At 44.6% G+C, this 12311-nt stretch overlaps 1 protein-coding gene across 1 annotated transcript; it reads right to left on the minus strand.

Annotated features, from left to right (window-relative positions):
• Positions 1-166: 166 nt before the first annotated feature.
• On the minus strand, positions 167-12240 carry LOC143275906 (tRNA-splicing endonuclease subunit Sen15-like). Its single transcript, XM_076580231.1, has 4 exons — positions 12147-12240; positions 6438-6522; positions 4490-4676; positions 167-613 (listed from the first exon to the last, which is right to left on the minus strand). Exons 1-4 carry the CDS (start codon positions 12180-12182, stop codon positions 418-420), a joined length of 504 nt encoding a protein of 167 aa, XP_076436346.1. The 5' UTR covers positions 12183-12240; the 3' UTR covers positions 167-417.
• Between the last annotated feature and the right edge of the window lie 71 nt (positions 12241-12311).

A 12311-nucleotide genomic window follows, 5' to 3' on the forward strand; every position in this document is an offset into this window, starting at 1 on the left:
ATAGACATTCTTCATACTTGATTTTAAAAGATGCTGCACCTTATACAGCACTTTAGGTTTCTAGCACAGACACATACGAAAGTTTCGAACCACTGGAAAACAGTTTTGTGTGAACATACTTTATTTATAGGTACATCATGCACATGTCAACATCCCTTCAGGTGAAATAAAAATACTATAGAAGGGTTGTTTTGAAACATGAAACGGCGAAAACCTGGCTGTTCCTCTTCCAGTAAACTTTGTGGCAAATCTCTTTAATCATGGATACAAACATACCCACCATGACCCGTCTCCTCCCACACTTGCAGGCATACATGTACATGTGCACAAGACCATGCACATACACACTCACTAACGAACACACAATTCTCATACACACTAACTGGCATGAACACACACAGAGTAATCAGACAATAATCAACTGGGTTCATCTTCCTGTGACTGACTAAAACTGTCGATGCTCTCGGCCAGGTGACGTTTTCTACTGGCCGCCTTTTTCTGCCACTGCTGTTTGCGCATGTCACTGTTTTCTGGAGGTTCTGGCTCAACAATGCTGTTGGAGACATGGTAGTACACAACACTCCCGTCTGTAGCACACATGGCTAACATGATTCTGAAACAAGAACAATAAAGAATACATGATTAAATGAATTCATTGTAAACAAAAATAATTGAAGAAACAAATTTAAAAAATAAAGAAGCTGCTGCTGTTCAGTTTCAAGGAAGTATCAAAGCATGCAAACTGATCCATATACAAGGAAGCAGTTCTTGATGGATAAAACTACTGGTAAAGGCCTCGGATTCCTCAAAACAATACAAACAAAAAAACCTGTTCAGTTTCAACTGTATGCATCCCATACTTGCCACTCTCTCCACAATCAAAATGGAATCGGTCCATTAGTGCCATATTAAGCATGGTGAATAGTTGACAATGAACCTATCAGATGTACGTTTTGAGATTTTCAGCTCGACGCAATCTTACCCCGACTTGCTGTGCTTCTCTCTCGACTCACAATTTTCTGTGCTTATTGTATGAAAAAAAACAACATAAGTCTGGATCTCGTTAGTAACATCACTGTCATCCACACTGATCATAACACAAAATTTGTTTTCCCATCAGAGTAGAGGGGCAAACTTTGACAGGGAAAGTTTTGCCCTAGATGCACAACCAATAGAGATCAGAAAAAAAAGAACCATAAAATAAAAGTAAAGAAAGCAACCCATGATCGTGTATTTTAATTGGCACCATACAAATACCTTGGTGTGATAATTGACAATAAGCTGTCTTGAAATAAAAACTCCACTGCACTCATTAAAAAGAGCAACAGTTGCATGTACTGTCTTAGAAAAATGTAGTCTTTTAATGTGTGCAAGCAGACTGTCCAAACATTTACACATCTGTTGTCTACAGCGTTTTAACATATGGAGCTGTGTGCTGGGGAGGTAACTTGACCAAACAAGACAAAGACAGGTTGGAAAAAGTCATTAGGAAAGCAGGTGGGGTGGTGGGTATAAGACAAGACACCTTTAGCGACATGCACATTAGAAAACTGACTGACAAACAATTTTGACAGACGAAACATACCCACTACATCATCAACTGGGAATTTTTATTTGATTAGTTTTAATCTCTTTATATGTTGCACATAATCATTTTATATTGGCGTTTACAACGAGCCTGTGATTGCACAAGTTAATTTCCATGTGGATTAATAAAGTGTTTTTGATTTGAAATAAATGAACAGAGGGCCTCCTGGAATTCAGACTGCAACCATTTCCCTCCAGTAACAGTGCTATGAATCTGCCAATTCCAGCTGGACAGGAACTTTCATGAAAGGGAAGGAAGTGGAAGGTAAACAGAAACTGCATTTATGTTGCACATTGATCACCTCCCATTCCTTTGTTCTGAAAACAGTAATGGTGACATCTGGTGGCAAAAACACAGAAAAAGTCCAGATTCTCCATTTCTCATGAGAACCACCATTTTCTGAAAACAAGTGGTACTCTGGGAAAGAAAAATAGTTTCACTTGAAATATTAAACTGCATACAAACAACTGTCAGTAAGAAAAACATTGCGCTTTTTTTTTTTTTCTTTTTTTTACTGAAAACTGGGGAGAATTAAGTAAATGTACAATCATTTATCAATTTCTGACCAAGGGCACAAATTCTCTAAAATGAAACAAATGGCATCTGCTATCAAAAAAGCAGACCATTATTAGCAAGTCGTGGATCTGGGTCCAGAAAAGGACTGCCACCACCATGTCTCATTTAGTCCTATCACAAGGCCTATCACACCACAAATCATACAATGTGTTCTCAAAATACCAAGTTATCACTTCTCAGTTCTTGCCCTGTCTTCCAATGATCATGAATTTTTAAAAATCTTTTTATACAGAAAACCAAACTTCCTTTGATCTGATACCCAACTGAAATCTAACAGACCAGTCCTTAGCCCTTCCACACAATTCTGGGAAAATCCCTCCAAAACCAAATCTGCAAACAGACTAAATGGACTAAAAACTACCTCCCTTGCAAAAGTATAGCATTCATCCCATCCCACATATGTGCATGCTTTAACCTGTAAAACACTCCGTTTGTCACAGAGACAAAGACTGTCAACAGGAAAGAAGCAGGCGGGGTGAGTCCTGTCAATGTCTTCAGTGTCGGCAGATTCATGGGGGGCTGTTGTTTGAGGGACATGGTGGCAGTCCCCACTCTGGGAGGGACGCTCACTCAGTCTGGCTCCACGACTAAGCCATTATTGTCGTTAGTAGGGGGCTTAGCAGGTGGTTTCCTAAGTATGTTAAATCAGAACAGGCACCACTGAACACTACCAAAGTGACTCAGCAGCAGTGCAGGGTCTCCTCTGGTGTGTGGCCTCCTGGCGACCTAACATCGATGGTTCCCTGCGGACTGCCGACACTGGAACTATGACGGACAAACCTGGTTGTGGCCATGTATGGAGGAATCTAAATGAGCGGCGTGGGAGTAATGCCACTGAAACTGTGCAGATGATGGGGCAGCAACAAAAAAATAAATAAATAAAAAAAGGAAAGAAGCAGGCTAGGAAAATAGAAATTATATCAGATGTCAGCCAAAGCCAACAGGAAATGATGCCCCCAACAACAAATTTCCTGAAACAGAAAAAAACAAAACAAAGGAAAACAGCTATACCTGAGGAATGCCAGCTAAGACAGCGCAAGACATCCAGCAGTGAAGAACTGTGGCAGCCTTGTGTGACACGGGGCACAAAAAGGATTGCACTAACTTGCTAAGCTTCATACAGACGCATGGAGATCCTCTGACACAGTATGATATTTTGAGAAAACATTGTAGGATTTACATGAGACTTTGTGGTGTGATTGGGATAAATGAGACATGGTGGTGGAACATCCAACCCGCTTGATTTGGATTAAAACTTTTTTCTTTTTTTTAATACAAATAGTTCAGATTTGTGGAATTAGCCCCAGAAGTGGAATCTAGCGGCCTTGATGATGATATGGATACTTACATAACGCCTATCCTCAGTCAGTGACCAAACTCTACGTACTTAAAAAAAACAAGAAGTCATTTACACAACAGGCTGGCTACCTGGGTAGAGCCAACTGAGAGCTGCATGTAGTTTCCTGTGTCTTCTTCTTCTTCTGCGTTCGTGGGCTTCAACTCCCACATTCACTCGTATAAGCGAGTGGGCTTTTTACGTGTATGACCGTTTTTACCCCGCCATGTAGGCAGCCATACTCCGCTTTCGGGGGTGTGCATACTGGGTATGTTCTTGTTTCCATAACCCACCGAACGCTGACATGGATTACTGGATCTTTAACATGCGTATTTGATCTTATGCTTGCGCATACACACGAAGGGGATTCAGGCACTGGCAGGTCTGCACATATGTTGACCTGGGAGATCATAAAAATCTCCACCCTTTACCCACCAGGCGCCGTCACCGTGATTCGAACCCGGGACCCTCAGATCGAAAGTCCAACGCTTTAACCATTCCGCTATGGCGCCCGTCGTTTCCTGTTTCATACGGTCAGGTTTCAGTCACGCACACATACATTCCCACAGACATGCTTTCTGGTAACGCGTCATGTCCTATATATACTGACCAGTACTGTTGCTCCCTATTCCATTAGACCTTGAGTGGTGGTCTGCATTCCAGTCATTCATAACAGATGATAAACCAAGGTCCCATGTGTAGCAGGCACTCAACACACATAACAGAACCAACGGCAACAGAAGGGCTGTCCCTGGCAAACTTTTGAAGAAAAATTCACCTGATTGTAAAACAAATATACTTGCAGACAGATGTGTAAAAAGCAAAAATGGGGACAGGGTAGGGGAACCTGGGGGGCAGATGCTGGACTGTGGCAACATCTTCTACTTGGATAGATAGCCCAAATTTCACACAGAGAAAAGTCTGTTGTGACAAAAAAGACAGACAATAGGAGGAGTTTGTATAATGGTAACAGGGACGTCCACCCGTACCTGTCAAACTGGTGCTGCCCAACACGCAGGGCAGTGAACAGGGTCTGGATCTGTTGGTGAGACAGTGAGTCCTCCATGGCCACAGGGTACGCAGCCTCCAGTGCCGCGCTGATGCTGCTTCGCCCTGTGACGAACGGTGTCTTCAGTTCTCTGCAGTAGTGAAAGCCCACGTCTCGCCAACCTCTCACTGACAACATACCAGTTTGTTTTCACTTCCAAAGGTCAGGTGGTCAAAGCATGCAGACTTATTTAAACAGGCTACACATCTGCTTTAAAAAAAGGGGGGGGGGAAAGGGGGGAATGGCAGGGGGTCAGGAAGCAAAAGCCTGACCAAGCATTGATCCAGCAGACTCATTTGATTGTAAAGAGAAAATCAATTTGTTAAAGTTTTTTTAATACACACTCACACACAGAGGGTGTATGCACACACATAAGTGAGAAAGAAAAAAAAAGGAAAATAAAAATAAAAAAATGGGGGGGGGGGGGGGGGGATGCGCTAGATGTTGGCAACACACTCGAAATAGCAGTGTCAATTTGGACACAAAGAAATCTTATGTGACTGAAGTGTAACAAATTACAATAAATACAAGAGCTGAAATTATTCTTGTCAAACAATGTTCAATTCATTCCTATACTTTGTATTGTATTACTAATTTTTGTCCCAACAGATTTCTCTGTGTTAAATTCAGGCTGCTTTCCCCAGGGAGAGAGCGTCGCTACACTGAGAGCGCCACCCATTTATCTGTATTTTTTCCTGCATGCAGTTTTTTTTTTTTGTTTTGCTATCGAAGTGGATTTTTATATAGAATTTTGCCACGGACAACCCTTTTGTTGCCGAGAGTTCTTTTACGCACGCTAAGTGCATGCTGCACATTGGACCTCGGTTTATCATCTCATCCAAATGACTAGCGTCCAGAGCACCACTCAAGGTTTAGTGGAGGGGGAGAAAATACTGGCAACTGTGCCGTGATTCGAACCAGTGCGCACAGATTCTCTCCATTCCTAGGCGGACACGTTACCTCTAGGCCACCACTCCATGTCAATTATGATCCTACGATACCTGAAAAAGTAATACTGAAAGAGGTTATTAGCCACATGTATTGCTAATGAGTTCCATTCTGAACTCAAGACATATTTTTGGCATTGACTTCTGTCAATTTATCACCAGAGGATTAAAAGAAAACTAAACACAATGTTATTATCGACCTATCTATCTATCTATCTATCTATATTATTATTATTATTAATCCACATTAAAAATTAACAAGTATACCATTAAAAATATATAAATATTTTTTTTAATATTCCAAATTCTGTGATCTTTTCTACCCCACTTACACTGATCTCAGTTTTGATTTCCTCTCTACTTTCATGCTTGTAGTATCAAAATCTACTGTGTTGGCAGATTTATCTACTTTCATGCTTGCAGTATCAAAATCTACTGTGTTGGCAGATTCGTGTGGACTATTGTCAGTGACGTGGTAGCAGAATCCATTCTGCTCAGGTACTCACTGCACACTGTCTGGCTCAACACCTTAGCAATAAGACTCATCGGTTGTGAGCTCAGTAGATGGAGTCTAGTCTTTTGGATAAGATGATAAACCAAAGACCTATGTACAGCATACACTATACACATGTGAAAGAACCCATGGCTGGCAGCCTGCATAAGAAGGATTAGCAGCACAAGGTGGTACCACTGAAAAGTGTAAAGGTTTCAAAGATTGAACAGCGTAAGCAAAAACAAACAAGCTAAGCACTTCCCTTTCTTCCTATGAATTTTACCTGAGGCCTAAATGAACCAATTTCTCCCATTGTATATTAGTTTAAGTACCATGAAATTACAAATTCTGATACAGGTCTCAACTAAATAAATAATCACAGTTTCATGGAAACAAATAATGTTTATCTCAAATGCTAGAAGTAAAGAAAAGTAAAAGCAAACACTGACCTTCAGCCAGATTGAGGTAGACCTGAAAAGCATAGTGTACTGTCACCGGACTGCAGTCTTCATGTTGCTGTAAGAACTGCACAAGCTGCACACACACACACACACACACACACACACACACACACTTAACAATGTCACCATCATGTGTGTGTGTGTGTGTGTGTGTGTGTGTGTCCAATATTTTTCAGGTTTCAAAGGAGTAATATAATAAACTTATCCGAACTAATAACATTTAGAGATGTCAAAAGATAAGCACAACATGTAGAGTGTAAAACGGACTCTTTGAAGAAGCTAACAAGAGACACACTGACATTCAAAAGAGTAATAAAACAAATGTATCTGAACAATAAAATTCGGAGATGTCATGAGATTAGCAAAAAATGTAGTCTACAACAGACTGACTGAAGAAACCAACAAGAAATACACTGACATATATTTTGAACTGTAGATGGGGCTCATCAGTCTGGGAAGACAGCTCATCTAAGAGAAGGAAAACTGATCTCAAACCTCCGCTGCCTTGCGGCCATACCCACTCATAGGAAAGGCTTCGGGAGTCAACCCTGAGGAAAAATCCAGAGCCGGAGTCCCCAAGGCAGTCCGAGGCTGTATACAGCAATGTTCTGGCAACTCCTGCGACGGCAGTGGAACCATGTGTATCGGCACTTGCCTTTCCAATGGTCCATTCCAGCGATGTGGAGAGGGGGGGTCTGCTGCATGGGTAACAGCTTGCCCTCCAAACTTACTTACCCAGGCTTTGCGCTCTGGAGAGGTCACTCCAGCTTCGCTTCGCAGCGTCGACAAAACAAGGGAAGTAGCAGTCTACCGGTTATAAGTCTGCATACTCAATTGGCGTAGACTCAGACGCCAGGGGCTGCTTCCGACAGTGGGAGAGGTCATCGCATCTCACTGGGCAGCTACCGCCCGCCTTAAGCTGGGCAGTCCCCAGCCAGTAAGGTGCTGCCCCGCCATGGTCCGTTAGCCTCACTGGGTGCGTGGGGTTTAGGGTGAAAACCGACAAGCGTATCAACAACTATGCACCAGGCAACAGAAAAATGAAAACTCCCGCCCTGAAATTGGGCACGTGGAACGTAAGGACAATGACACCAGGCTTTTCTGACGACCTGCAGGAAGTAAATGATGCTCGCAAGACAGCCGTCATCGACAGAGAACTGAGCAGACTGCAGATGGATATCATCGCCCTTCAAGAAACCAGGCTCCCAGAAACAGGATCTGTGAGGGAGAGAGACTTCACCCTGTTCTGGCAGGGCAAACCATCAGACGAGGTCAGAGAACATAGCGTGGGATTCGCAATTAGAAACAGATTATTGGGGTCCATAACCCCACCAGCAGAAGGAACAGAGCGAATCCTGTCTCTCCGACTCCAAACATCCTCAGGACCAGTCAGTCTAATCAGTGCCTACACACCAACTTTGGCATCCACAGCAGAAGCAAAAGACAAGTTTTATGACGACCTCAGTGCTGCTTTTAGGAGAATTCCTGACAGAGAACTACTGTTCATCGCCGGCGGTTTCAACGCCAGAGTAGGTGTCGATCACAACTCCTGGCCCACCTGCTTGGGTCAGTTCGGCACTGAGACAATGAACGAGAATGGCCAGCGCCTGCTAGAGCTCTGCTGTCATCATGGGTTGTGCATCAGTAACACCTTCTTCAACACGAAGCCTCAGCATCGAGTCTCCTGGAGACACTCGCGATCCAAACACTGGCATCAGCTCGACCTGATCCTCACCAGACGTGTCAACCTTTCCAGCATCAAGATCACTCGCAGCTACCATGACGGGCGCAATAGCCGAGTAGTTAAAGCGTTGGACTGTCAATCTGAGGGTCCCGGGTTCGAATCACGGTGACGGCGCCTGGTGGGTAAAGGGTGGAGATTTTTACGATCTCCCAGGTCAACATATGTGCAGACCTGCTAGTGCCTGAACCCCCTTCGTGTGTATATGCAAGCAGAAGATCAAATATGCACGTTAAAGATCCTGTAATCCATGTCAGCGTTCGGTGGGTTATGGAAACAAGAACATACCCAGCATGCACACCCCGAAAACGGAGTATGGCTGCCTACATGGCGGGGTAAAAACGGTCATACACGTAAAAGCCCACTCGTGTGCATACGAGTGAACGCAGAAGAAGAAGAAGAAGAAGACTCGCAGCTACCAGAGCGCCGATTGTGACACTGACCACTCTTTGGTGTGCAGCAGTGTGAAGCTCTGCGCGAAGAGACTGCACCGTATGAGAAAGGAGGGCCGACCTCGCATCGACACCAGCAAAACATGCGATCAAAGAGAAGTGGAGGAGTTTGCGCGTGTGTTGGAGGATTCTCTCCCTGGTCCACCCACTGCAAATGCCCAAGACCGATGGGAACACTTCAGAGATGCTGTCTACAACGCCACCATGTCCACCTCTGGCAAAAAGACCAGCAAGTCAGCTGATTGGTTCGAAGCCCACTTAGAAGAAATGACACCAGTCATCGAGGCCAAGAGAAACGCCTTGACGGCATACAAAACCAATCCCATTGAGTAGAACCTCCAGGTTCTCCGTGCTGCTCGCAGCAAAGTCCAGCAGTGTGCCAGGAAATGCGCCAACGACTACTGGCTTCAGCTGTGCTCCCAGATTCAGATCGCAACTGACACAGGCAACATCAAGGCGATGTATGACAGCATCAAGCAGGCATTGGGCCCAACGCAAAAGAAAACTGCCCCTTTGAAATCAGCTACAGGGGAGGTGATTCAAGACAGAGAACAACAGATGGAGCGCTGGGTAGAACACTACACTGAACTATATGAAAGGGAAAATGTAGTCACAGAAGATGCCCTGAATGCCATAGAGTGCCAGAGCTGGAAGAGCTTGACAGAGAACCAACCATAGATGAACTTAGCGAAGCCCTGGACTCTCTTGCCTCTGGCAAGGCACCAGGGAAAGACGGTATTCCCGCCGAAGTACTGAAGTGCTGCAAAGAGACTCATCACCGAGTTGCATGAAATCCTCTGCCTCTGTTGGAGCGAAGGCGAAGTACCACAAGACATGAGGGATGCTAACGTCATCACACTGTACAAAAACAAAGGTGACAGAAGCGATTGCAATAATTATCACAGCATATCCCTCCTCAGCATCGTTGGGAAAGTCTTTGCACGAGTAGTACTGAAGAGTCTCCAAGTGCTTGCAGAGCAAGTCTCCCCTGAGTCACAGTGTGGTTTCCGTGCCAACAGATCCACTATAGACATGATCTTCTCCCTCAAACAACTTCAGGAGAAATGTAGGGAGCAAAGGCAGCCACTCTTCGTTGCCTTCATAGACCTCACAAAGGCTTTCGATCTGGTCAGTAGGGATGGCCTCTTCAAGATCCTTCCCAAGATCGGATGTCCACCCAAACTTCTCAGCATCATCAGATCCTTCCACGAAGACATGAAAGGCACCGTCGTCTTTGACGGCTCAACATCAGCTGCCTTCAACATACGGAGTGGAGTGAAACAGGATTGCGTCCTGGCTCCCACCCTGTTTGGAATCTTCTTTGCTGTGATGCTGAAACACGCATTTGGTCCTGCAGCTGAAGGTATCTACCTCCGAACCAAGACAGATGGAAAGCTCTTCAACCTCTCCAGACTAAGAGCCAAGACTAAAGTCCAGCTGAGGTGCCTGCGTGACTTCCTCTTTGCAGACGACGCAGCAGTAACCGCCCACTCAGCCGAGGACCTACAGCAGCTCATGACTCGCTTCAGCGATGCTTGCCAAGACTTTGGGCTTACCATTAGCTTGAAAAAAACACAGGTCATGGGACAAGAGGTGGACTCTCCCCCAGCCATCAGCATCAATGACCATGAACTGGATGTCGTCCACGACTTTGTTTATCTGGGCTCAACTATCTCAGACACCCTCTCACTTGATGCAGAGCTCAACAGGTGCATCGGCAAGACAGCTGCCACCATGACCAGACTGACAAAGAAAGCATGGAACAACAGCAAGCTGACTGAGCATACAAAGATCGAGATCTACAGAGCCTGCGTCGTGAGCACCCTCCCGTATGGCAGCAAGTCCTGGACTTTGTGTGCCCGACAAGAGCGAAAGCTCAATGCTTTTCACATGCGTAGCCTCCGACGCATTCTGAACATCATCTGGCAGGACAAGGTCCCATACAACACTGTCCTGGAAAGAGCTGGATGCATCAGCATGTACACACTGCTGAAACAGAGACGTATGCGCTGGCTCGGCTATGTCGTGCGCATGGACGACGGACAGATCCCTAAAGACCTCCTCTACAGAGAACTTGTGAAGGGAAAACATCCCACAGGCAGACCACAGCTGCGATTCAAAGACGTGTGCAAGAGGGACCTAAAAGCCTTGAACATTGACCAGAACTGGGAAGCAACAGCCCTCGAACAGTCAGCATGGAGACAGACTGTGCAGAAAGGTCTTTCCAAGTTCGAAGAGACACTCGCTCAGCAGCACGAGGAAAAGAGAATGAGATGAAAGGCTGCAGCCCAGGCAGACAGACCAGCGTCAGACTTCATCTGTGCCCTCTGCCACAGGGACTGTCATTCCTGCGTCGGACTGGCCAGCCACATCCGATGCTGTACCAGAATAAACACCTAGAGCGCAACTCCATAGTCTTCCGAGACTGAAGGATGCCTACCCCCATATTTTGAACTACACTCTTCTTAGTGCTGTGGCTGGTGATTGCATATCTGGGGTTGCAAGCTGAACATTGTAAAACATTGTGATTTATATTTTTACTTTGGAGATGAATGGAAAGAGAGAATGGTGGACACATGGACAAGGGTAAAAGGGGATACAGGCTATATAAATAAAATGCAGGGCTGGTGGAGGAGAGGAGGCTGCGAATACACATACCTGTATATACTGTAAATCCACACCTCAACATTTCTATATATGGATCCTACAATCTATTTTCTTAAAACAATAATACTCAAGAAAAAGATTGATCTGACTTTTTTCTTTCTCTACGTGACACACATGTGCACATATGGAAAATACTCTTCAGTTTTCCTTGTTTTTTTTTGTTTTGCACCACTGGAAATATATAGCCCCACTTCTTCAGCCACATTAGGCCACTCCCTCACATTCACCACCCAATGTCAGTCAGGCATTGCTCCAACAATAATACAATATTATCAATCATCCTTGTACTTTGATGACTGTCACACAACTTCAATCATTGGTGTCCCAGTTTGTGACTGTTGTTAGCTGATGCATTCATCCACACACACACACATACACACTCACTCATACTGTTACACTGAATAGAAAGAACCTCATAATACCATGTTGTATGTAGCCGCTGATAATTTAACTGTGTAACTTTCGCATAAGTATTTTTAAAGTTTGCCTCCCCCACCCCTCCAACTTTAGCTGTTGTGATGCTGTTTTGTCGTGTTAAATTAGAGGAGTGATGGGTACTGCTTTCCCATTCAGTCTTTAATCTGTGTCCGACCTTCTTCTCCAAATTCATCTCCTTCCGTCTGTCGTCTTCATAAATAATACTGAACAACCACCTGACTAAACTGATCATTACGATATAGTGAAGGTGGTAACTTCTATTTCTATCCACACTGCAGTGATTGTGAGCGGAAGCTGGTGGCCCAGCCTTCAAATTCCATCAGAGAAAGTACAGTTAAAAGTCTAGCATTTGCACAAACGACCTAATTTACACAAAGTTAACCATAAATATCTGCATACCACGGGATGCTTCCACACTGTTTCTCTTTCTGTCATATTCTGTGCTCACATGTGTTCAGGTCGACGTTGACCCTGACCCTCGCTTCTCGTGACTTCTCGCGCGAGTACTTAAGCCCACTTGACCAATCAGATCATGTGTCTGAGACAACACTGACCCAGAATAAC

Source organism: Babylonia areolata, chromosome 31 (genome assembly GCF_041734735.1).
Source record: "Babylonia areolata isolate BAREFJ2019XMU chromosome 31, ASM4173473v1, whole genome shotgun sequence".
NCBI classification, from domain to species: Eukaryota; Metazoa; Mollusca; class Gastropoda; order Neogastropoda; family Buccinidae; genus Babylonia; species Babylonia areolata.

Coding starts and splice junctions, on each gene's coding strand:
- LOC143275906 (XM_076580231.1), bottom strand. CDS start 12,182: ATGACAGAAAGAGAAACAGTGTGGAAGCATCCCGTG. Junction 4,677..6,437: donor CTACCTCAATCTGGCTGAAG/GTCAGTGTTTGC, acceptor GTATGTTGTCAG/TGAGAGGTTGGCGAGACGTG. Junction 614..4,489: donor GGGCAGCACCAGTTTGACAG/GTACGGGTGGAC, acceptor TTCTTGTTTCAG/AATCATGTTAGCCATGTGTG.